Here is a 27,588-nt window from a genome sequence, read left to right on the forward strand (position 1 = left end):
GGTAACAAGAAAATAATAATAATTCACATTTATATAATGCTTTAAGGTTTGCAAAACATTTAGAGATAATTCTTCCCAACAGTCCTGGGGAGATGAGGGCTATTTTTATCCACAGATGATATTACAGATAATGAAGCCAAGGCTAAGGAGAGGTTAAGTGACTTCTCCAGGTTAAATAGATCGTTGCTGTCTGAGGCAGGATTTGAAATTAGGTCTCTCTGACTCCTAGTCTGGAATTCTAACCACTACATCATCCAACTGCTTTGGCACAAAAGAGTGGAACCGTCCTGTTCGATTAGTGACAAGAGGATAAAGCTTAGAATTAGCTGAGGTTGGTGATGAATCCTATGAATCCAGGGATTATGGTGGAGATGAGATCAAAATAAGGAGAGGGCCCTCGTATAGGTTAAGGAGAAATACTCAGCTCTGCTATTGATTTCCTTTTCTTTGTCAAGGAGAATAATATTCTGAGAAGAGTGGATAAGTAGGAAGATAACAAAATGGTTTAATAGGGAGTTGAACCCCATGGCAACTCAGAAAGTAGTGAGACCTAGTTCAAGTTGCCAAATTTGGATGAATTACATTCTAGAGCACCAAGAGAACTAGCAGATGTGATTAGGAAGATGCTGTCTGAGAGCCTTAAAAAAATCACTCAGAACAAGAGGTGCTGCTGGACAGGAGACAGACAGCAAGTCTTATCTTCATGTTCAAAAACTTCAAGAGATAGACTTTAACCTATAGATGAAGGGACTTAACTGCGATTCCTAACCCAAATTCTAGAATTTATTATGAAAAATATTTGCTTTTCTAACAGGGTTACTAGACTGATAGAGAAGACCAATACTATAGATACAGCAGATTTAGATTTCAGCAAAGCATTGACCAGACTCACAAATGTTACCTTGATAATTAAGATGAAGGGGTTTAATACAACTAGATGGGCTTAGAGCTAATGGAATACTTAGATAAATCTAAAAGATAGTCATTACTACATAGATATTAGCATGGGGGAAGATATCCAATGAAGTATCCCAGGGTTCTGACCTTGGCTAAAATTCTTTTTTTAATTTTAATTCTGAACTTAAGAAATAAAACAAGCCTTTTCATAACTAACATAGTAAATATAAAAAAGATCATTGCACATGAAACTACAAACCTATTGTGTACAACTAGCTATTCCTTTTAAGCATATAATAAAGTTATCATGTAACTTTCTATTTCCCCCCCTTTTTTCCTTCCCTCTCCCTCCTGCCACCCTAGAGATGGCTACCATTAGACACAAATATGTATGTGTGTATGAGTATATCTATGTATGCATATTTGTATATGTAAAATCATTCTATACATACTTTTATTTATCAATCCTTTCTCTGGATGCATATAGTGTCTTCTTTCATAGATACTTTATAATTAATTTGGGTATTTATGGTAGTCAAAATGACTTAGTTGCTCAAATTTCTTCTTAAAACAATATTGCTGTTACTAGATAGACTGTTTTCTTGGTTCTACTCATTTCACTCTTCATTATTTCATTCAAGTCTATCCATGTTTTTCTAAAATCATTGAACTCATCATTGCTTGTAGCACAGTAGTATTTGATCAAGTTCACATACTGCAACTTGTTCAGCCATTCCCCATTAACAGACATCCCCACAATTTCCAGTTCTTTGCCACCACAAAGTTATACATATTTTAGACCATATAAGTTCTTTTTCTTTTTCTCTGATTATCTTTGGAAATAGATCTAGTAGTGGTATTGCTAAGTCTAAGGTATAGGAAGTTTAATAACTCTTTGGGCATAATTCCAGATTGTTCTCCAAAATGATCAGATCAGTTCACAGTTGCACCAACAGTTAATTAGTGTAACAATTTTTCCACATCCCCTCCAACATTTGTTGCTTTCACCTTAAATCATTTTAGCCAATCTGATAGTTATCAATGATTTGGATTAAGACATAGATGGTATGCTTTATTAAATTTACTATGGAAGATAAAGCTAACACACTGAATACAGAGTCAGAATCCAAAAGAATAATGGGCTGAATATAACGAAATATTCAGAACTTTGGCAGAATTGACAAAAAGGAAAAATGGCAAATGTTGGAGAGGCTACTGGAAAACAAGCATATTGCAAATTGATTCATGAATGTAGTTATGAATTGATCTAGCCATTCTGGAAAACATTTTTGCGACCATCCCCTAAAAGTTGCTAAATTTTGCACCTTTGACTCCAGAATACCACTAGTATAGTCATACCTCAAAAAGAACAAGGAAAGAGATAAAAATCCTATATGTGCAAAAATGTTTATAATTTTTTTGTGTAATGACAAAAAAGTCTATCAATTGAGGAATGGCTAAGGAAATTGCAGTATACTAATTCTAATATAATTATATTATGTTAATTCTAATATATTAATTATATTATAATATAATTATTATATTATATATTAATACAATATTGTACTTTATGAAATTATAAAAGAGACAGTATAAGAGAAATAGGAAGACTTGTATGGTTTTCCCTTTTGTTCTGATTCTTCTTTTGCAATATGACTAATATGGAAATATGTATAACATGATTGTGTGTACAAATTTTATGTATATATGTGTGTATGTATATGTGTGTGTATATAAACATATATCTGATTGCCATCTTGGGGAAGGGGGAAAGGAAGGGAGGGAGAAAAATTTGGAACACGAAATCTTACAAAAATAAAAGTTGAAAATAATCTTTATATGTAATTCAAAAATAAAATACTACCAAAAAAATCTTAAATTGACCAAATGAGAAAAAAACCCAGTTACTTAAAAATAGAAATATGCATATAAAAAATATATAAAGGGCTTACTTACACATCACTGTTTGTTGTATATACACTATAATTTAGTGATTCAATTGCCATCCAACGTACTGGGAGCCTGCCCTAAAAAGAACAATAAGGTAACATTACTCACTTTGGAAACATGGAAGCTTCTAAGTGAATAAAGTATTATTCTGTGTCTTCCCTTTGTCTGAATTCATGACTTATTAACATGTCCACAGGAAACTGCCTGTTTGGCCTTCTGCCCTGGCAAGGAAAAACTAACTCAGTGCATACATATATACATGTATATTCATACCCAGAGGAGAGGTGTAGTGGAGAAAGAACCAGCCTTGGAACTGGGAAGAAGTAGGGTCAAGTACTGCCCATGACACATACTGGCTATTATGAACCTGGGCAAGTCATCTATGATTTCAATACTCTGGGTAACTCCATAAGACATTAAGCTGCAGAGAAGGAGCCAACTTGCCCATACAATGAAATCACAATCCAGCCTTTTCCTCAGCTCCACCCCTAGCCTTATCTCTATTTTCATCCCTTCTCTAAGCCCACCTTCTGTGTCAGCTTTTATTCTACTCTATTTTTCTTCCTGAATCCTTAATATTGCTATTCTCTACATTTTGTCCTTTGCTTTCTTCTCTATATATACTTTCTCCTTTGGCAACCTCATTCATTCTCATTGCTTCTACTAAGCAGATGATTCCCAAATCTTCATCCTTGATCTTCTGAGATCCAAACCACATCTCCAAACATAAAATATCTCCTACAAAATCTGCAGTTTATCTCCACCTGCATTGTCCTGCCAGAATCACAAATTTAACAGGTCCAAATATACACTGATCATCTTTTATTGCAAATCTGTTCTATTCCTGGTTTTACTATTTCTGTCTCTGGAATGAAAATTCAATCCAGTCATGCATGTTTAAAACCTTGGTCTTTTCTCTGACTTCCTCCTCTCACTGCTATGGTAAAAGAATAGGATCTTTGGTTAGAGGACCTGACTCCTTTAAAACCTAGCTTTGGTACTTGGACAAATCCCCTCTCTGACCCTCAGTTTCCACATCTGTAAACTGGGGCAGTAACCGAATTGTTCTCTATGATCTCTAAGCTCCCTCACAATTCTAAGTAAAGCCTTTGACATTCTTCTTTTTGTCTTCTCTTTATTTATGCCGGCATCTTAGTAATAATAATAACAATAGTTGAAATTTATATAGCAATTTAGAGTTCTCAAAGTAGTTTATATTGTTCTGTTGTATTTGACTCTTTGTGATTCCTTTTGGGGTTTTCTTGGCAGGGATATTATAGTGGTTTGCCACTTTCTTCTCCAGCTCACTTTATAGATGATGAAACTGAAGTAAACCAGGTTAAGTGACTTGCCCAAGATCACAGAGCTAGTAAGTGTCTGTAGGGGCCAATTTTTAATTGGGGAGTGTTAGCTAGGCACCTCTTCACGATATTGGGGCAAGGAAGGAGACCGGCAGCCTCCCTCAAAACAGAGCAGGATTTATTTAACCAGAACAAACTTGAAAAAACACAAACAGGATCAGTAGGATCAAGGGAAAGGAAATAAAATGGGGAAAGTGAAATTATACAACCTGAACAACACCACTGCCCAGGAATCAGCTGAGAACACACAGCAGCGCCCTGTCGGCCTTCCAGCTTCATGCTAGAATGGCAGAAAACATCCCTTCTTCCCAGCAGACCCAGGCTGATCACACACAGCCCCCAGCCAATTGTCTGGCCGCTCTGACAGTCACATGACTGCCCTCACTAGGCTTCCAATCATTATAATTTTGCCAGGCCCATGTAGGCGTGAGCAAGTGGTGATGACGAGGTGCTAGTGCCATGGCAACGGCTACAACCAGTGGGTGGAGCACCATGCGGTTTGCAGAGCCCAAGCCAGTGAGCGCATTGAGGTTTTTTTTTAAATTCTAGCCAAAAGATGGGGTCATAAAAACCTCAAATAATAATTAATTCTTTACATGTCTGAAATCAGATTTAAACTCAGGAAGATGTCTTCCTGACTCCAGGTCTGGTGCTCTACGCATTGCACCACCTACCTGCCCCAAAAGTACTTTATATACATTATTTTATTTAAACTTCATAAAAATCTTATAAGTCATACAATACATCTATTAATACCATTCCCATTTTACAGATGAGGAAGTTCTGAGAGAGGTATCATGGTGCAATAGAATGGTTTATAAATCAGAGGACCTAGGTTCAAATCCCACCTGACACTTAAACCTTCATGGCTTTTGACAAGCTATCTATCTAACCTTTGTGGGCTTCAGGTTTCTCAACTATAAAATGAGAAAGCTAGACTAGATCACCTCCAAGGTCTCTTCCAGCTCTAACTCAAATGACCTACCCATGGTCACAGATGAAAATATTTGAAGCACGTAATGAAACTAGATCTTTCTATGTCCAAAAATTTGTTATGCCTTTTAGACCACCCACTTAAATGCACTTAACTTAGAACTCAAAACACTGAGTTCAACTTTAGCCTCAGAGAACTGTGTGACCCTGGCCAAGTATTTCACATCTCTCACCTCAGTTTTCTTATCTGTATAATAAGGTCTTTGTAAAGTGCTTTGCAAACTTTTCAATGCTAAATAAATATTAATTATTATCATTACCACTAGCCTATTTGGGAATCCACCTAGATTACTTACAATCCCCATGAATAACCTACATTTTCTTCCTCTCTGCTTTTGTTCACAGTTTTCTTTATGTCATTTTCTTTTTTCCTGATGAAATCCTACCCATCCTTTAAAGCCCAATCCAAAAGTTGCTTCTTCTAGGAAGACTTTCCTGATTCCTTTCATTAAATAATTAAAATATTCCTCCTAGCCCAGAAACTCATTTAATACTTCATCAATCCATTATTTTCTTTTTATATTTATCTATATTATGCAATATTAAGTTATTTGTGTATATGTCATATCCCCCTACTAAACTATAAGTTTTAGGCCAGAAATTAAGTCTTCTCTAGGGCTTAACATAGTTCTTTGTACATAATACCTTCTTAGTAAATATTATTACATAAATAAATGTACCCAAGATATATTTGCATAATGGGTTTTTTTTGGACACTTTGGTCCCCCTTAATGCTAGTATCTTCCCTCTGTGATTATCTATGATTTATCCAGTGTATATATTGTCTCTTCATAGTTATTTACATATTATCTCCCCCACTAGATTGTGAACTCCTTAAGGAGAGGGATTGTTTTTGCTTCTCTTTATACCTGCATTACTTAGCTCAGTGCTTGTTGACCTGACCTGAAATCATACTGTAGAGGCAGGTACACAATATACAAACATCTATTCATATGTACATGCGTGTATATGTAAGTACATAACAGACGTGTGTGCATATATATGCCTGACTTAATAATATGCTGTGTACAAGCAATCTACATATATAACTGTTTTGTAGAGACAACATATATATATATGAATATATACATACATATGCCCTCAGTCTAGTGAGTGCTCCAAAAAAGTACAAGAGTAGTCCGTTCATTCTCAGATTACTGTGAAGAGATTATATTTCTAAACGTTTTCCATCTGAAAAGAATCTGAAATGCTTTATAGTAAAAGTTTCTGCCTGTAACTAGCTGTGTAAATTCTTCAGATCTCAGTTTATACCTCTATAACATAAGAAGGTTGAAATTAAGTGTAATTTGAAGTCCCTTTCAGAAGCATAGGGTAAAACCAAATCTTAAAACGTAGGTAAAAACTAATCATTTTGAACATGGGCAAGGTGGAGAAAGCTCAATACTGCCTCCTAGTGGTATCATACCCATTTTCTGCCTTCCTTGCATTCTGCTCCTCCATTGAGCTAATCTAGTTCTCAGACACTGCCTATGTGATCCTGGGCAAGTCACTGTCTGCCTCAGTTTCCTCAACTATAAAATGGGAATAATAATAGCACATTCCTACCAAGGTTGTTGTGAAGACAAAATGAGATAATTGTAAAGCACTTGACAAATCTTAAAGAGCTGCATAAATTCTAGCTGTTACAAAAACTCAGAGACAATGTCATAGAATAGAATTCTGGGCTTAGAGTCGGGAAAACCTGGGTTTTATCTTAATTTGGCACTTTATTAGTTCCTTCACACTTGCTGAGTCATGCAATCTTATGATTTAAGTCTATGATCCTACAATCCCCTCATGTAAGTCCTGGTTTCCTCATCTGTAAAATGAGCTTGTTGACACCTACCTCATAAAGTTGTTATGAGAAGTAAATAAGATAATATCTGTAAAGCTGAATTAGAGCTATTTTGGTAAAAAGTTCACTCACTTGGGGAATAAAGGGGAGGATGGTGAACGTTTTCATAGGATTAAAGATTTAAGGCTGGAGCTCCCTAATTTTAAAGACAAGGAACTTGAGGCCTAAAAGGTGATGACTTGCCCAGTCACACAAGTATTAAGTGGTAGAGCAAGGATTAGAACCCAGGTCCTTGATCACAAATATAGCATGCAGGGGCAGCTAGATGGCGCAGTGGTTAAAGCACCGGCCCTGAATTCAGGAGTACCTGAGTTCAAATCCGGCCTCAGACACTTGACACTTACTAGCTGTGTGACCCTGGGCAAGTCACTTAACCCCCATTGCCTGCAAAAAAAAACAAAACCAAAAAACAAATACAGCACGCAGTTTTGTGAAATCTCTATTAATGTTAGGCTTTACTGTCACAGAGAAACTGCTAACATAATTTCTTCTAGTTTCTACCTCCTTCAATTTTTGGAAGCATTTTAAATATCTCTGTTTCCCCAATGGTGACTGTGTATGAGATATAAGTACTTCCTGGAAATTCTAGGCCACATGCCTACAAATGTGTACTTGGTATAAATCCTGGGCCTTTGCCTATTAACCAGGCTAATTCAATTCAATTTAATTCATTAAGCATCTATTAATTGCCTAGTATGTGCCACACACTGTCCAAGGTAATGAGAATAAAAGGACAAAAATCCAACAGTCCCTATTTTACATTCTATCAGATATTGATCATATTAATTTTATAGACCTTCTGACTGTTTTTGAAGTCTTATAGAGAAGCAGATTACGAGTTATTTGAATGGCTATTTGCTGAGTGAAGGTAACATCTGCTGAGGAATTCACCTAAGTATTATAATCAACACAAAAAATAATATCGTGAGAAAAACCTCTTGTGGGTAAGTGGGCCTTTGCGAAGAAATGTCATTATTGGTGAAATGTGTCCTTACCATTGTCTTTTTGACATATACTTCTTGACCTCGGGACAATCCAAAATCTGCTATTTTGGCTATGTAGTTTTCTCCAACCAAAATGTTTCTGGCAGCCAAGTCCCTGTGGATAAACTGGAATAAAAAAAAAAAAATATATATATATATATATATATATATATATATATATATATATATATATATAAAAATTGAAATGCTTCCATTTGCATTGCTATTGTGTCAGGCTCATTTTGACAAACCAAGGGGCCTGGAGGCTGAGAGAAGATGGTATGTAAGGTTGTGGTAAGAACATAGAAAAGGAAAATTCATTAGACTCGATCCTGCTGGACTACTAGGTCTTGTGTGAAATCACATTAAGAAGGTTATAATTTGTGGGGAATCATAATAATCAAGAAATCAATAGATATTTATTAAGTGTATATTATGTGCCACACACTATGCTAAGCAATAGGGAGATGAGAAGCTTTCTAATGTTGTGTTTGGGGAGGGAATAATAAGTACATATGAAAAAATACATAACACAAATAAAAATAAGTGATACACATGCATATGTATATATGAGGTAGTTGATGGCACAGTGGATAGAACGCTGGCTTTGAAATCAGATTGAGTGTCAGACCTGATTTCAAATCTGGCCTTAGATACCTACTAGTTATGTGACCCTGGGCAAGTCATTTAACCTCTTTTTGCCTCAGTTTCCTCATGTGTAAAAACAGAATAATAATAGCAGCGACTACCTCCAGGGTTTTTGTGAGGATCAAATGAGATAATATATTCATTATATTGTGTACATATAGATATTTGTTATATATATAATATGTATATATACATATTTATATTCTTTCCCTTCTTATAACAGCTCTCTTTGTAATAAGAAGGGAATGAATGACAGCATGGAAATCAGTAAATGGATAGAGGGCTGGCTTTAGAGTCAAGAAGATCTGCCTTTGACACATGATTGCCTTGTAACCCCTGGGTAAGACAACCTTTTTTGTTGTTGTTGTTGTTTGTTTGTTTTTGTGGGGCAATGGGGGTTAAGTGACTTGCCCAGGGTCACACAGCTAGTAAATGTCAAGTGTCTGAGGCCGGATTTGAACTCAGGTCCTCCTGAATCCAGGGCCAGTGCTTTATCCACTGAGCCACCTAGCTGCCCCCCATTTAACCTTTTGTGACCTAGCAACTCTCCAAGGTTATGTATTACAGATAAGTTGCAAACTGCATTCATGGAGGGTATTTCTGCACAGAGAGTTCCCTATGCCAATGCAATCATAAGTTGAGACAGGAAAAAAAGTAAATGTTTTAGGTCCAACTTAGCAACTTATCATTGTATTGCATGCTTTAGAGCCTAGGTAGCCTAGAAGAGTTGCCCCAAATACCCCAGAAATTAAGCCCTAGAATGAAACTTACTGAACACATCAAGCTCAGCAAAAAAACAACAACAACAACCAAAAAAAAAACAGTCACACAGAGTATATGTAGTTTGAAAGAGACACATACTAGCAAGGAAATTGAGGTCTGGCAGAGGAAATTGTGGGAGTCAATGAAAGAAGACAGGTTTGCTCCAAAACAGCTATCTTTAAAAAAAAAAAATCTAAATTCTGAGCTAGATGAAAAATTCTTAATCAAAGATTTGTGTGAAGCAAAGTAATCAAGGCAAACCTGCTTTTGGCTCAAGTAGTCCATGCCCCTGGCCACATCTGCAGCAAAGTGTAGCAGCTGTTGTGAGGACAGTGTGGAAGCCGTGCTGTTGGCAATGGCAAAGGCTGGGTCTGTCTCCAGCACTCTACTCTTCCGTAGGAAATCGAGTAAGTTTCCATGAGGAGCATACTCAATAGCAAGGTACAAATACCCTAGAGGGAAAATAAGATGGCATCACCATTCCATCAGCTCTAAACCAGCTATATATGGATTCTAAAATATGAGATAGATGTCTTGTGTTCCCTGTTGTTCAAGGGGGCTCAGCTCATCCAAGTTCTATCCATAAGGAACTTCAGTGCTTCCTTAATCTAACAATTTAGGTAACTTTGCAGGATAACTGCAAGATAGATGAAATCAAGCTTCCATTTCATTTTTACCATATATAAATGCAGGACCTAGTGATACAGTGGAAAGAGCCTTGTCCCTTGGTTTAAATCCTGCCTCTGATACTATCAATGTGACTTTGGGCAAGTCAATTAACCGTCTTCATTTGTAAAATGGAGAGGTTCAACTTGATGGCTTTTGAGATCTGTCCAGCTCTAGATCTCTGATCCTATGATTTATGACCTCTTCTGTGTCTGTGGAAGAACAGTATCCTCTCTCCTGAATTGCCTAGACACAAAAGAAAAGATGGAAAAAGGGAGAGAGTTTTCTGGAATGCTTTTATTCTCTCTGAAATAATGGAATGGAATTAAAGTCCTTCTCATAAAGCATAAGTCCTACACCCAGAAAAAGCTTTGCTTGAGTTGGGGGTTTCAAATGTATCTCAGCATTAAGTAAAGGCAAATAACAACAACTGGCTATGTGTGGATATGGTTCTTTCCCCTAGGTGGAGGGGGTTAACAGGGGAAAGGCTATGGAGAAAAAGCATGGCATTAGAGGATTTCTGCATTTGAAAACTTTGGACAATTTGATCTCTAGGAGATATACTACATTTTCAGTGATCTATCATTTCCCCTACGGCAGTAGGAAGCTCATTGCAATGATGCTATATGCAAGTCGTGGTTCCTTGAAAAATTGAAATCCATATATTTTGTTCAAAGTATTAAGTTTCCTTTTCTCATCACAATAGAAAACAATTTGCCTTCCTCATAACACTGAATTTCAGATCACATAAAAGGAGACATATATAATAGAAAGGATTTTTGCCTATTTTTGTTATATAAAGTATATCACAATTTTTAAAAATTTTAAGTGAAATTTTAATTTCAAAGACTAACAATTTTAAGTGCTAGTTATAATTAAAATATCCTTGAATTAAGTTTTGCTTTCCATGTAAGAAGATATATATATATGTATATATATATATATATGTATATATATATGTATATGTATATATATATATATATAAACTATCCCACCCCCCCCTTTAAACTAGGATTTGCAAGAATGAAATATATGTTGACATGTTGATAGGTCAAAATTAAAGCAGATATAGACTAGCTTTTATTATGGTTTGATTAATTGCTGTGGTATATAGATGGTCAAAAACTATACCACTGTTTCTGAGAAGCACCTCCCACCTTCCTCTTCATTTTTCTTCTTTTTCTTTTCTAAGATAAATGTCACTGTCATTTAACTTGAGGGATGTTGTTTGGCTTTACCATTGGCTTAGTGAATGATTTATTTTTTTAATGTGTTTCAGATACAGGTATTTTTAGTTTAATAAATTGAGGAAAAGGAAGAAGTCCTGGCTTCCGTTGGTGGTGTTTGAGTTGCAGAGTCCAACAAAATGTTGCCAAGTTTGTAAGTAATTGTTAGATGAGCAAACTTTTCCATGCAAAATGAAGTCCTTGACAAATATTAATGTGAAGTTGAACCCATAGAAGATTTTTATCACCTACTTATACCCAGACTATTTGAGTGAAACTTTTCTCATGATGCTTCACATAGATGGGGAACAACAAATATTTGTTGAATAACATCACTGGACTAAGTTGAGAGACCTGAGTTATAGGGCCAACTTTGTCACCAAGTAACATGTGACTGGAAACATTGGTGAACCTTCTGGGTGCTCATCTGCAAAAAGGAGTTAGATTAAATTTCTAATGTCTTTTTCAGCTAAAAATTTAGTGATTCTGGAATTAACATTTAAATTAATGTTAAAGGCTTATTCTATATAGACCCTTAGAGATACATGAGATAATGTATGGGAAAATACTTTGCAAAAATAAGAATTATAATGGTTTATTATCATTTGTTTTTATGCTACACAAAATTCTCAAAAAACATAGGTGATCAAAAGAGCAAAGAAAAAGTGTGTAGTGATTCAATACAAAAAAGCAAATACAAGGTAATTTTGGTGAGGAGTCACTAGCAAGTAGGGGTTTAGGTTGGGAAGAGTCTGGGAAAACCTCAAGTGGAAAATAGTATTGAACTCTGAAGCATACTAGGAGGCTGTATAATACAAGCATTGGGCCAATCTCTGCAAAGGCATGAAGATAGGAGATGGAATATCATGTGTGAAGAATAGTGAGAACGTGTCTTTGGTTGGATTGTAGAGTATGTGAAGCATATTACCAGTGAAGACTTGCATTCAGGTAGCACAAAAGACATCATCAGAGACATGTTTGCCTGGAAAATGATGAGGTGAGCTACCATATAAGAAGAGTTAGGGATAACAGATGGACTGCCTCGTACTACACCAGAACCAAAAATTATTAAAGCTCCCTGATTGCTGATTAGGTCCTCTTTAGAGAAAATATGGAAAGACATGAACCAGAATGGGATAGAGTGAGAAGGTATGGAAGAGCTGCAATCTGCACCAATGAAGACAATACCCACACCCATAAAAACATATGCCCATGCAAGCATTAATATATATTAAGGTATTATTATTTTTGTGCAGAATAACTATCAATTTGGGCATCAGCAATGCTTACAAATTGCTGGGACAGTTTAAGTTGGGAAGAGAGGAGGAAGTGTCAGGGATGTTAAAAAGAACACATGAATTATCACTGTCTCTGGGAAATACTTCTGTGAGTGTTTGGAGTAGGGGAGGTTGGCAGTGAGTTCCCATAAGCAGCAGCGATTAAACAAAAGTCAAATGCTAGTCATACTACACTACATTATGAATCTGGGCAAATTAGGAAATTTACCCTGCTTTTTCTTAAACATTTAGTGTAAGAGTGATATTTTAACCTATATTCTTGATATTTATTAACTTTCTAGATTCCAGTTAGAATATATATTGTAAGCTGGCAGTAAAAAGCATCCTACCCCGATGTTCACATGCTCCCAGTAGATTGATGATATTGGGATGGTGTCCAAGCTTGCAAAGTACTTCCAATTCCCCAGCAAAGTCCCTGTGGTCATCTTTGGAGGCATATTCTGGAGGGGGAAAATGTCATTGGTTGAAATCCTTTTTTCAATTGTATCTTCTCAGAATCAAATGTCTCTTCCCCCTCATCCCTTACCTTGGCCCTCCCACTTACCTTTAAGTCTTAGAGAAAAACTAAGTCAATGGGTTATTTTCAGGTTTTATCTTGTGCAAAATCTTAATGGGACCCAATGGCTAAATTAGGATCTCATTTCTGAATTCTTTTGTTTTGTAATTAAATCTATTGACAAGTAGGCAGGCGAACAAGTGATCTACTTGGGAAAAGAAATGGAACAGCTATGACAACTGGAATTAACAACTAATCCAGAGACATTTTCTTTAGCTTTCCTAAAAGCTGTCTAATTATAATCTCATCTTTTTGCCCCTTCTTATCTATGTCCATACTCATGAGCACACCAACCAGAGAAGATGGTACCTATTACAGGTATGAGAAAGAAAAAAAAAATGTCCAAAGTAGGCATTCTTAACCTAGGGTCCATGGATACTCAAGAAGTCCCAGATGACATTAATTTGAATGCAGAAAATATTACATTTGTATTTTCTTCAACCTATAATTGAAATGTAGCATTTTGTTCAATTAAGTGAAAACATTTGGAGAAAGGGTCTATAGGCTTTAAAAAAATTTACTTTCAGTTTTATTAATGTGTTTTGGTTTTATATGATATTTACAGATTACTCTCAATTGGTGAGAGGTCTCTTGTAACAAAGTAAAACAGCTAAGTAAAAATAATAATCATGCAGTGAACTCATTTAAAAGATAATGAGACATTTCATATCTATAGCAGCGCCCTCTATTTAAAAAAAAATAGAAATCTATTTTCTATCCCTCCCACTCCACAGACCATTGGGGAAAAAAAAAAGAAAGCAAATTTCCTGTTGACAAATGTGCAGTTAAATGGAATAAACGCCCTCCAGCTGTACACAAAAATACGTCTCATTCCACACCCTAAACCCATCACCTCTCTTTCACAGCATTATGGAGAGAAGAAAAATAGAACTATTTATACTAAAATATCAATACTATTCAAATGAACAAATAAATGAATGAAGAATGAAATGAGTAGAATCAGAATGGTGTATACAATGACAACATCGTAAAAACCAACAACTTTGAAAAGTATAAGAACCATCTGTTCAATACACTGACTATTCATGGTTCCAGAGGACTGATGATGAAACATATTCTCCTTTGCAGAGTGTCTGTAGGCTTTACCATACTGCCAAAGGTATCCAGGACTCAGGGGAAAGGTTCTACAGTTAATTAAAGGGCTGATTAATTGTTTAATACACATAAAAGCCAATTTGATCCCAGGGTAAGGGAGGGAGGGAAGAAGGAAGGCAAGAAGTGGGACTGCTATGAGGAGGGAGGGGGCCATCACAGAGTTTAAGGATATATGGGGGCCAGGGACAGAGAAGCAAGAGAAGAAGGACAAACACCCATTTGGGGGCCTGACCAAAACAGAGAAGAAGAACACAAGGAGGGTAGATACATGGGGCCTGAATATGGACACAGAAAGTCAGGGGACACGCTGAGGCCTGAACCAGGGACAGATACCCTGAGTAGTGAAAAGATAGAAAATAGACATGAGAGGGCTGGACACAAGGGTGAGTGGGTAGAGTGGGGCAAAGGTCTCCTATCTCAGCACCCAGGTCTCAAGCCAAGCCCCAGATCTGGAAGTGTTCTTCTGCTTTCACTAGGAGGGGTTAAAATTATTTTTAAGTTTTGGGGAAAATGAGAGCGGGAAGCTTTCAAACACATAGCAAAGGGGTAAGAGCAAGAGAGCACAGGACTGTACAGTAAGGTTTTTTGGGAAGTGGATTTCTCTCAGAATTCTTTATGTAAAGTTGAATTTGTGTAAAGCAAAATTGTCTATTGTTTGAAAAATACACTATCAATTGAAGGTTAGGGGAAGAGCAGGAATTTACTAGAGCCAGCTTGTAAGAGCTGATTGTTAAATTTCAGTGTGAGGATTTACATCTCTGGAATCAGCAAATGCTACAAATCAGGATTCCCCACCCCCTTGGAGAATTGGTTGTTAAATACTTACCAGCGTAATCCTAGGGAACTATATCTCTAAATATTTGTCTTATTGGAAATACATTCTGGGTGACCCTGGGCAAGTCACTTACCCCAATTGCCTCACCAAAAAAAAAAATGCATTAAAGATTTGTTATTGGGGGCAGCTAGGTGGCTCAGTAGATAAAGCACCAGCCCTAGATTCAGGAGGACCTGAGTTCAAATCTGGCTTCAGACACTTGACACTTACTAGCTGTGTGACCCTGGGCAAGTCACTTAACCCTCATTGTCCCACACACAAAAAAATAAATAAAACAAAAGATTTGTTATTACTCCCTCCTTGAGGTCCACATTGTGTAACCTTATTAAGACATCAGGTTTTTTCAGTAATTTCAAACCTTTTGTATGGGGAAGACTTATTCTAACTTGCCTAATAATGAAATTATGTTCCATAGTGTCCTCAGTGTTCTAGTTTAGTTCTGAGTCTTCTTTGAGTGTCCATGTGTTTGTGTATGTACACACATATATTCATACATATACATATGTATATACACAGATAATATTCTTTCTCCTTATAATAATTGGTTACTGTTTTTACTTAATAGTGATTGTACAACTGCTATTGAAAACTTTACTACAACTCACAAATCTGAAAAATGGAGTTCTTCATTCTCTTAGGTGACTTTACCTAGGTAAAGGTCTTTGGATAAAAGCTAGATCAGTCTAAGTTCTCAGTCTCCATGTGTGACAAAACAACAACAACAAACACACAACAACCCCTCCCCCCCAAAAAAACCCCACTTCTTTAATGGATCTGAAATCTTACTGTTTTGGATATTGACTACAACTGGGTCATGGCATCTCATCTTGAGGAAATCTTGTGCCTGAACACCAGTAAATCCTCCATAAGAGGTCATCTCAATGTGATGGGGGGGCCTTCCCCCAAGTGTGTACTTACCAACACAGCACAAAGCAAATAAGACAATGGCAATGATATGTAATTCATCCTGTTTCTACATGATTTTGATCTCTACTATAAGGTGGTTATGTTTGAAAGTTTTCCATTTCCCATGCCTTAGAGATTATGAGTATCTTGGATGGCAACAGCTATCAAAAATATTGTTCTTAAGTTTTTATGACTCAGTGTTATATCCAGGAAATTGTGAGCCAAGAGAGGTTAAATGACTTGTCTGAGGTCACACAGGTGGTAGAAGTGGGATATATTCCTTCAATTTCCTTTCTTAATTGCTCAAAATATCTAAGCATCCTCATTCAGTAACTCTTCCTTTCCTCTGGTCACAGAGAAGTGTCTCTTTTATTCATTACTCTTGACCCCATCCCATACTATCTCTTCTAGGAGTTTGTTCTTCTCTACTGGTACTTTCCAATGTTCCTATATATACATTTAGATCTCCTCAGTATTAAAAAAGTTTCTGTCCCATCCCTCTTTTTGCTTTTACTGATAACTTTCTTTTTTAAAAAAATTACTTTTGGGGTCAGCTAGGTGGTGCAGTGGATAAAGCACCAGCCCTGGATTCAGGAGTACCTGAGTTCAAATCTGGCCTCAGACACTTGACACTTACTAGATGTGTGACCCTGGGCAAGTCACTTCACCCCCAAAGCCCCACAAAAAAAAAATACTACAAACTAGGCTATGTGAATTCCATGAAACAGGAGTTGCTGTACAGGCTGGCCCTTTAGATTTTTCCTTGCATGATTTAAGTCCTGGAGACAATGTATATATTAAGAATTTTCAGCGGACCAGAGGGACCCAGCCCACTTGGGAGGGACCTTTTCAGGTATTATTGACAACTCCTACTGATATTAAAATTGGAGAAAAAGAATCTTGGATTCATTGTTCCCACTTGAAGCCTGCACCATTGAGTAAAGTAATTTCAGATAAAACTCAACCAGCTGTTAAAGAGAAAAGAAACCAAACAGAGCCCAGGGGTAATAGACAGTTCCAATTTGCAAGCATTATCACTCAATTGCAAACCCTGGGACTAAAACTCCGTAAGGTATCAGGAGATGGAAATAGTCTTTTCAGAGCCCTCAGAGACCAGTTAGAAGGTCATTCCAAAAATCATCTCAAACACAGACAAGAAACTGCTAATTATATGCTCAGTCATAAAGAAGACTTTAGGTCTTTTATAGAAACAGATATTCCCTTGGAAGAATATGTTGCTGATTTGAAAAAAGCTGGTACTTCTGCTGGGAACAATGCCATTGTAGCCTTTGCCAAACATAACCAACTCAATGTAATCATTCATCAGTTGAATGAACCTCTATGGCAAATTTGTGGCACAGAAAAAGCCGACGCTAAAGAACTCCATATTTTCTACCATAATGGTCATTATGACAGCATTAGAAGAATCAATGATGATTCAGAAACCCCTGCCACTTTGGCATGCAGAGAATTGGGGAACCAGTTTAAAAAATGTGGTATACCCCAAATTCTAGCATTATAAGCTCTTACCTTAAACAAGCTTTTCCTCCTACAGGTGAAGAACCTCTCCACCAAGAGCACATGGCTCTGTCTTCTAGAAAGGGTTATTGAACCTTATTGCTTGATTTATAGGACAATTAATGAACATATTGAGTCTTGCTGATGTTTTATTTCCTTTTGATAAATTGTTTATCATTTCAAGTATCTGTTATTGTCATTGTACTAGATAGAGAATTCATGGACAAGATGATGTGGTTTACTTGCTTAATAAAGATTCTGTAATAGTGTTTAATAATACCAGCCATTTACATTCATTTATCATTTGTATGTCATTGTGACTATGTATACTCTGGGTATGGTTTAGGATTATATATATATATACATATATATTTCAAGTAAATCCTAAGTTATGCAGTGTAGCACACATTTTTACCATCATATTGTCTTTGGTGAAATTAATACGAGATTTATGATTTATGGAAACTTACCATTTCAGAGACTAATTGCTCTTACAATGAGCTTGATGGAGATGGTTCAACTCCATGCTGCAGGCCCTGGAGAGAATATGTGTACAACAGGAGAAGAAACAGGGACATGTATGATACCCTGATAGAGGCTGAGAGAACAGCCAAATACATTCAGGAAGTCCATAGTTTGCTTATGAGAGCAGCTATGTAGAGCACTATTGCTAGACATAGGCCAGTTTCTTCCTCTCTCACTCCAAAAATGTTCTGGTGTCATGTTCGCCCTAATGCATGCACCTGGTTTAACTTAACTTGGCTTCTTCACTCAATCTGGTGGCATGGTCAGAATCCATCCACTTGAGGCCTAGCATAATTATTAAATGTCTATGCACCACAAGATGTGGTATGGTAACCTTTTCATAAGATTTTCAGGTGTCATCATGGACACATAACTAAATTTGGCCTTGATCCAGACATATAGTGGTAAAAAGTGTTAGTAATGTCATAACTCTCTCAATTTTGTATTCGTATGGATATGAGTATCCTCCAAAGGGGGGACTCCAATATGCTGTAAATATATCAAGTTTAAACTTGTTTTGTATATTTTGAAGAACTTTCATTGTTTAATTTGAACATTTTTAGACAATGCTATGCTAAAGATTAATGAAAATCCAGCAGTTCCAGAGACAACCAGAATCCAGAGACGGCCAGAATCCAGACCAGAGTCCAGATCCCCTGATGACATCTCAACCCTCCTTTGAAGACAAGATTTTAAGGACTTTAAATGGACATTTTTGCCTTTTGTTTTTTCTTTCTGTTACTATATACATCTTCTGTAGTATGTATTTTCCCATTCCTATATTGTTTGTTAGCATTGGTTATGATATTCTGTTATTTTTTAAATTTATTTATTGTTTATTATTTATTGTTCCATCAAGGAAACACCCCATGTTTCTTGATGAAACAAAGTGGGGAACGTAAAGAATTAATTGTTATTTGAGGTTTTTATGCCTCGGCGGACACTGGCCTGGGGCTCTGCAAACTGCATGGTGCTCCACCCACTGGTTGTAGCCATTGCCATGGTGCTGGCACCTCATGTCATCACCACTCGCTGATGCCTACATGGGCCTGGCAAAATTATAATGATTGGAAGCCTAGTGAGGGCAGTCATGTGACTGTCAGAGTGGCCAGACAATTGGTTGGAGGCTGTGTGGGGTTTCTGGGAATGGGGAGAAGTCATCATTCTAGCTGGAAGGTGGAAGGTTACAGGAGCAGGGCTGTGTATTCTCAGCCGATTCCTGGTTGGTGGTATTTTTTCAGGTTGTATAATTTCCCTTTCCCCATTTTATTTCCTTTCCCTTGATCCTACTGATCCTGTTTGTGTTTTTTTTTTTAAGTTCATTCTTGTTAAAATAAATCCTGTTCTGTTTTGAGAGAGGCTGCCAGTCTCCTTCCTTGCCCCAATATTGCGGCAAACCGCTTAGCTAACACTCCCCAATTAAAAATTCATCCCCACAATCACATCTTTGAAGCCTTGCCAGATCAGCAATTGATGCTGGTGAAAGAGTCCATACTCCATTGGACTGACATATGGCAGAGGTGTGGGAGGAAGGTATGCCACAGACATCATCTCCCCATATAGTCTTATAGTCTTACACTAATCCATACTTCACCACCTTCCCTGGGCCATTCCTACCATGGTCCTGTCTCTGTAGCACCCCTATGGCCCATAGACCCTGCCTTCCAACTAAACATCCAAGGGTATAAAGGTCAGACCTTCCCCTCTCTAAGGTGAAGATGGTACATTATGTCTCTAAGCCTTTCCTGGCATTGGTCTCTGAGGCCAACAGCATTCCTTTATGGCCTACACATAGAATTTTTTTTTTTTGCTACTTAAGTTGTTATAACTCAAATGACCAATTATTTATGCCACATTGGGGGTGATTAGTTTAGTAATGAAGAGGAAGAGAGGATGGTTAATTTTTCTTCTATCATTTTCTTGTATTATGTGCAAGACATGGTGCTAAAGGGGGAAGAAGGAAAGGTGATATAAAGACAGAAACAAAATCAGCCTCTATCCTGAGAGAAAATAAGCAAAAAAAAAAATTAATTAAAATGGAGGTTGGGGAGTAGGTAATAGAATTAAACAACCTATCAAACTCTTCCAGGACCTCACAAGTCTCTTTGGTCTCCAATCTATTAACATGAAATTTTTAAGTTAGTGAGTTCTTTGTGGTGCCAAGTAATGAATGGATGTGAGTTTCTTTACCCCAGCAGTTGTGCCTAGCAGCTCATTTACACTGTGGATAGTGATGGACCTGGAATCAGGAAAACCTGAACTCAAGTTTGACCTCAGACATTTACTTCCTGTGTGGCCCTGGGCAAATCATTTAACCTCCCCCTGTTTTCCTCAACTGTCAAATGGGGATAATAATAGCACCCATTTCCCAGGATTATTGTGAGGATCAAATGAGATGGTAATTGTAAAGTGCTTAGCACATAGTAAACATTAATGTTAGCTATAATTATTATTATTAATTATTATTACCACAGCAGCCACTATAGCAAATTATAGCTGACTTAAACTTTTCCAAAATATTACTGCTCTGAATTCATCCCTTGAGATTAGGGGTCTCATAGAGAACTTATAAGTGCCTTCTGTCAGGATCTATAGTTTCTCATTTATACTAACCAAGAAAAGACTGAATCCTCAGAAATCCATAGTGTTTAAAACTTCTTAATGGCTCCTGATATTTGCTCACACTCAATTTAATTTTATTCAAGACAAAAACAAAATAATTTATGTCCTTTAAGAAGTTACCTTCAAATGGGAGGGAACTACAGGTGTATGTCACATACAGGTCCATAAATGAACAAAATTAACACAAAAAAAAGGGCGGCTAGGTGGTGCAGTAGATAAAACACTAGTCCTATATTCAGAAGGACCTGAATTCAGATCCAACCTCAAACACTTGACACTTACTAGCTGTATCACTTAACTCTGGGCAAGTCACTTAACCGCCATTGCCCTGCCAAAAAAAACCTAACAAACAAAACAAAAAACTCAAAATAAATACAAATTAATACAGAGGAAAGCAGCTATGAGTCAAAGCAGATAAAGTACATGAGACTTGGAGTCAGGAAATTGATGTTTGAATTCTTGCTCGGACACTAATTAGCTGTGTGACCCTGGCCAATCACACTTTCTCTATGCCTTAGTTTCATCATCTGTAAAAATAGGTAGGATAATACTACCTACCTCACAGCACTGTTATGAGACTCAAGTAAGATAATGAATGTGAATTGCTTTGTAAACCTTAAACCACTATAGAATGCTAGCTATTATTATTAATTTCAAGAGGAAGAGATGGCTTGTCTAGAAGGGGGGGGCAGGGAATAATAAAGGTCTCATGTAGGAGGCTGCACCTAAACAGTGCTTCAAAAGAAGCTAGGAGTTCTATGAGGTGGTGGTGAGAAGGGAGCACCCTCCAGAGAACTGAGACCATCTGTACAAAAGTTCAGAGGCAGAGCTTGAACTGGAATGTGTAGGGAAGAGCTAGCAGGCTAACACATTCCTGGAGTGTCATAGCTTTCATTTGAAAGGAATTCATTGCCTCCAGTTTGACATGACAGTTATATCAGATACTTGGCTAATTTTTTTACCTCCAAGAAAGTTAGTACATAGAAGACAATTTCAACAGGAAACTGAATGTTTGACCTGCCCAGTACTGACCTTTCATTCTTTTAATAGCAGCATCCATTCGTAACCCATCCTTCTTGATACGAGCTTTAAGGACCTGGCCAAAGTTCCCTTCCCCAATCACATCTTGAAATTTGATGTCATTCCAATCAAGGACTGGATAGATTGTGGGGTCTGGGTTGTTCTTGGCTTTCCTGTTCAGGGCCAGAGTTCCTGAGTTGAATTGCACAGCTGGTTCTTCCCTCTGGGAAAAGGAAAAGAAATGACAAGTTACATAATACCAAGGTACATGAGAGCTCTTGTTTGTTTGTTTGTTTGTAGTGTAACGATTGGAATGACGCCACCTGCTGGATACTTACTGTAGAAGAGTTCTGCCCATGAAGGGAAGGTCTTTGAGGGCAAGACCAGGAGTCAGGAAGTGACGTGGGATAGTGGGAGGAGGAAGGAAGAGACTGGCGCTCAGTCTCGCGCTCTTTCCTTTGGACTCTGGTGGAGAGCAGAGCTAGAAATGTGCTCTCCCTTTAATAGATAGGAATCTAGGCCTTTCTCTCTCTCTTTACCAAATTCTTCTTTTCCTTAATAAATGCTTAAAAGTCTAACTCTTGCTAAAGCTTATAATTTATTGGCGACCACTCATTAGATATTTTAGACAGTTTAGCTAGAATTTTAGCCCTTAACAGATGGCTGACCACGAAGAGGAAAGCTAAACCTCAGTCTTCTTCTGATCTTCTGGTTGGGGAAGAAATTTCCCCTCCCTCTCCCTTTAACTGCTAAGTACTGGTGTACTGGCTGTGTTTTTCCTTTGAATTTTTTCAAATGGACCTTTGAAACTCCCTAATTATCCTATTTTTGATTTTGGTCTGTTTAACCAGACAAATGGGAGATAAGATCATGTTAATGCTTTGTTTTTGTGGATTTTCTATTTTTCTTTTTATTTTTGTTAAAAGAGCCAGCAACTTACTCACACAAGGAAATATCTCTCCCTCTCCCAACCATGCTTTTTCAGAGAAACCTGAAGAGATTCCCGCAGCTTTTCCCAGTTCAAACACTAATTGTTGCTCTAATTTTGCATGCCTGGAGGCAATGACCCACCCTCTAGAAGCTTTTAATCCCCTAGCACCTGGAGGCAAAGTGGGGGAAGAGGAATCCAGGCCTGAGTTCAAAATCAAGTCTGATTCAAATTGCTCTGGTCCCTCCCCTCCTCTCCAGACCCCACCCTCTACTCCTCCTATGGCCAAGCCCATTGCTTCCCCTGCCTGGGAAGTCCAGAGATCTGATGCGCATGCTCAACTTTTTCTACCTGCATTTGCAGCTTCAGGCTCAGCCCTTCCCCGGCCTGGCTGTGCTTTTGAGACAAGCTTAGAAAACTCTTTAAATTCCAGATATGCTCGTTTTGTTCATAATTTTGCTAACCTGCTTTTGTCTTTAATTAGTAATCTTATAAAGCATTTGTATGGTGAAAAGACTGACAGACAATATAGAGGGCTTAAAGAAGAAAAACTTAAGCTGAATAAGAACGACAATCAACATAGTTCAAGACTCTGCCTCTTTTGCCATGGAAGGGTATATATTTTACAGAAATGTAGAAGTAAGCAGCAAGGTATTGATATGAGTATTGGGGATTTTAGATATCGGAATCAAAGGTGTTCTGAATTCACTCAGAGTATTAATATCAGTTCAGAGGTTACATAGGATTTCTATACTATTACATATACATTTTGAAATTAATGGTATGGGTTTATTTTCATAGAGATTTTCATGCTTTTGAGATTGTGTTTTATATTTAGTTTTTAAAACAAGGAGAATATTTGTAAAAGCTTTTTATAGTCATGTGATCAAGTTTATATTTTATAATACTCTTATTAATATTAAGTTCACATTCATTTAGACTTCCTTAGTTTGAATTTCATTGTCTTTTATTGTTCCATGTGTATTTTCTTCTATTCATTTGTCTATCTAATTTTGAAACATTGCAAGATGGTTTTGATTTTATTATACAATGTTAATTCTAGGAGTATTGTGCTCCCATATTCTGAGTTGTTTGTTTTTGTTATTTTTTCTCAACTGATTATTTGATCAAACTCTTTAAAGCATTTCCCTGGCAAATTGGTTGCCATGGCAAGTGTAAATTGATTCTAGAAGTATTATTTTTGATAAGCATATTCCCAAAAAAAAAAAAAAAGAGGGGAACATTTGTAAAAGTTTTCTTTTTTCAAAAAAAAAAAGTTCTTTGAGATTCTGTTGTGCTTTAACTTGTATTTAAGTATGTTCTGATTTTTCACAAAAGTAATTGTATACTAAGTAAAAAAAAGGGTATTATTTGAAATTGTTGCATAATTATATATTATATTTTGAGTCAAGATGTATTCACATTTTTTGCAATCATTTATTATCCTCAATTTTTAAATCCATATGAGACTTGGATTATGGGAACTTATCATTTAAGACATTAATTGCCTTTATTCTGAGTTATCAGATGCCAGTTGGCCAAGATGCCATCCAATCACAAGAGGAATACATGCAAGAGCAGACACTGAACTGTCACATGAGGGGAGACATGCATGAAGTCAAGGTATGGCCGAGGGAACGGCTTTTGACAAATGTTGAGGTTGGATTCTCTTGGTTTAATATTTTATTCTCTTTTCCCCACAATATTGTACAGATGGCTGGAAGTATTCATCCCACCCATCTCACTTCTACACCTGGCTTCTATGCTCCCTCCTATATGCCTGATGCCATGGACATCTCAATCCCATGCATCTGATTAAGTCTGACTCAGTTTCTTCCAATATGTTCGGTGGCATGGACATATATTCCATCCACCTATTTTAAGCCTGGCATACTGTATGGGCAGTACATATTGCTCAAGTGTGGGAATGCTCATATCCCATCATTTCTCTGTTCTTTTATGGTAACCCCCATAATTATCTCAGGTGTCATGATAAATACAGTGTTGAATTTGGCCTTGACGCCTGTTACCAATTATATTAGATTTTCTAATTTCTCATAATGGCATGAGGATAATTAGGCAGATGATGCAAAAAGTGATGAAACAAAGATAAAAATTATTTTTAATAATTAATATCGCAGCAATTGTCTTCTCAAATACCCTCCATAAGGGGGGACTATAGTAATATTATAATTTTAAAGAATGGTTCAATTTTTGTTTTATTATATGTTTCATGTGTAACAACTAAGATTCTGAATTCCCTTAGACATGTATTTGAGAAATTTCATTGTTTGATTTGATTATTGACAAAGCTATTTTAAAGTTGTGTTAAGCTCAATGTTGTAGGAAGTTTTCCTGGCTGATTACCAGCATCCACACATCAACCCCTGAAAAGACTTCCATTCCATGACTACACCTAGAGGACATCTGAGAAAAGACTTTCAGAGACTTTAAATGAACAGTTTTGATTTGTTGTTTTTTTTCTCTTTCTGTTATAATATACACCATCTGTAACATGTATTCTCTGCAGAGGCCCTCCCTTTGCAAGACCAATGTCAAAGCGTCGGTTCATGAGGACAAAAAATCGCCCCTCTGGACAAAACTTTCCTCTCTTCCTTTTCTATATTGTTGTTCACATATTATTAGTTAGCAATAGTTATATTGTTTTTACTGTTCCGTCAAGGAAACATTTTGTTTTTTGAGGAACAACAGGGGGGACTGTAACGATTGGAATGACGCCACCTGCTGGATACTTACTGTAGAAGAGTTCTGCCCATGAAGGGAAGGTCTTTGAGGGCAAGACCAGGAGTTAGGAAGTGACGTGGGATAGTGGGAGGAGGAAGGAAGAGACTGGCGCTCAGTCTCGCGCTCTTTCCTTTGGACTCTGGTGGAGAGCAGAGCTAGAAATGTGCTCTCCCTTTAATAGATAGGAATCTAGGCCTTTCTCTCTCTCTTTACCAAATTCTTCTTTTCCTTAATAAATGCTTAAAAGTCTAACTCTTGCTAAAGCTTATAATTTATTGGCGACCACTCATTAGATATTTTAGACAGTTTAGCTAGAATTTTAGCCCTTAACAGTAGTTAATCTTTCTATTCCTGGATGGGTAAAGAATATGGGAAGGCCAAAGTAGTAAGTGAAAAACTTATTCCTGAAATATGCCTCTTTTGTTCCAAGGTGAAATCCCCTATTAGAATATATGACTCTTGGGGCAGCTAGGTGGCACAGTGGATAGAGCACTGGCCCTAGAGTCAGGAGTCCGGCCTCAGACACTTAACATTTACTAGCTGTGTGACCCTGGTCAAGTCACTTAACCCCAATTGCCTCACTAAAAAAAAGGAAAAAAAAGAATATAAGACTCTTGTGTGTGTGTGTATTGCATTTATGAATCTGAATTTCCGGTATCTAGTATATTCCCTGGCACATACTAGGTTCTTAATAAATGCTAACTGATTGATTGAAATCCAGTGTTAAAATTTGGAATGAGGGCAGCTAGGTGGCACAGTAGATAAAGCACCAGCCCCAGATTCAGGAGGACCTGAGTTCAAATCTAGACTGGACACTTACTAGCTGTGTGACCCTGGGCAAGTCACTTAACTCTCATTGCCCCACAAAAAAACAAAAACAAAAACAAAACAAAAAGTTTAAAGTGGTCATAAAGGTCCCTTCTGAAGCCACTGTTAGGGTCACTATTCTAGGAGTATGCCTTGTTTAAGAGGTGTTTGGTGGATTTTACACACACATCTGTATATATATATATATATATATATATATATATATATATATATATATATATATATATATATATATATATATATATATATTATATGTAGCTAGATAAATTTCTCTCTCTCTCTCTCTCTCTCTCTCTCTATATATATATATATATATATATATATATATATATATATATATATGTATGTATACATTTATAAACTATCAATGAACCTGTGAGAACAGGAACACATTGTTACTTATTCCTAATTCTCTACTGGAATTCCTCTGGTTTGGTATTGTCTATTCTGGGTCTTGGAGTCACCTAGGCCTGCCCTGGAATAGATGGGAAGTCCTTAGATTGCTGACATGTGGAAGAATCTGTCCTAGTCTGACATTTTCCTCCCGTGTTGACCTGAACAGGCCAATCCATAACATTCTGGTGTTTGACAAGCTGTCACTCCAAAGTGCTACCCTAAAATTTTTAGCAACTTCCTACTTTCTCTTCCCTAGACTCCCATTTCAGGGATGCTGACAATGGGATTACATAAATCAGGAGTAAGTACATGGAATTTGAGAGGGTAGAGTGTACCAATAAGCAATCCCATAGGACTGTGAGCTGCTTTAGGATATGAAGATAATTAGATGGTGCAATGGATAGAGAATGTTGAATCTGGTGTCAGGAAGCCTTGAATTTAGATCCCGCTTCAGACATTTACTAGCCTCATTTCTCACCTGGCTTACACCACTTTGGGACTTCTCTGGTTTCTCTACCATGCCCCAGGAAGCTCATTATTGGGATAACTGTATCCCCTGTAAGATCAGCCACAATACTTTACCATATCACTACCCTCTGTCTCTCTGATTGGAGGGTGGACCATGAACTCCAAACTTCCATTTAAGGAGAGAGGTCGGTTTAAACATTTTTTCATTTCTCATCTGGCTGCAAGATGTCTCTTACTGATTTCTCCACCATGGCCCTAGTCAAATGCCTTCTTCCTACCCTTCTTTGCAGCTTCCTTTTGTATTTTGTCTTTCCCCCATTATATTATAAGCTCCTTGAGGGCAGGAACTATCTTATATTTTTTTATATTTGTATTCCTAGTGCCTGGCACATTTTGTTGTTGACTTGTTTCAGTCATGTCTGACTCTGTGACCCCATTGGCAAAGATACTGGAGTGGTTTGTCATTTCCTTCTCCAACAACTGGCA

At 37.1% G+C, this 27,588-nt stretch overlaps 1 protein-coding gene across 1 annotated transcript in view; it reads right to left on the bottom strand.

Moving 5' to 3' along the window:
- Positions 1-27,588, bottom strand: part of TEK (TEK receptor tyrosine kinase) — a 144,639-nt gene that overhangs the window by 11,831 nt on the left and 105,220 nt on the right. The window contains 5 exon segments of the mRNA XM_043979761.1: positions 2,854-2,924; positions 8,052-8,165; positions 9,711-9,901; positions 12,969-13,079; positions 21,750-21,960. Of these exon segments, the coding sequence (XP_043835696.1) occupies positions 2,854-2,924; positions 8,052-8,165; positions 9,711-9,901; positions 12,969-13,079; positions 21,750-21,960 (698 nt within the window).

This window comes from Dromiciops gliroides, chromosome 1 (assembly GCF_019393635.1).
Source record: "Dromiciops gliroides isolate mDroGli1 chromosome 1, mDroGli1.pri, whole genome shotgun sequence".
Taxonomy (NCBI): Eukaryota; Metazoa; Chordata; class Mammalia; order Microbiotheria; family Microbiotheriidae; genus Dromiciops; species Dromiciops gliroides.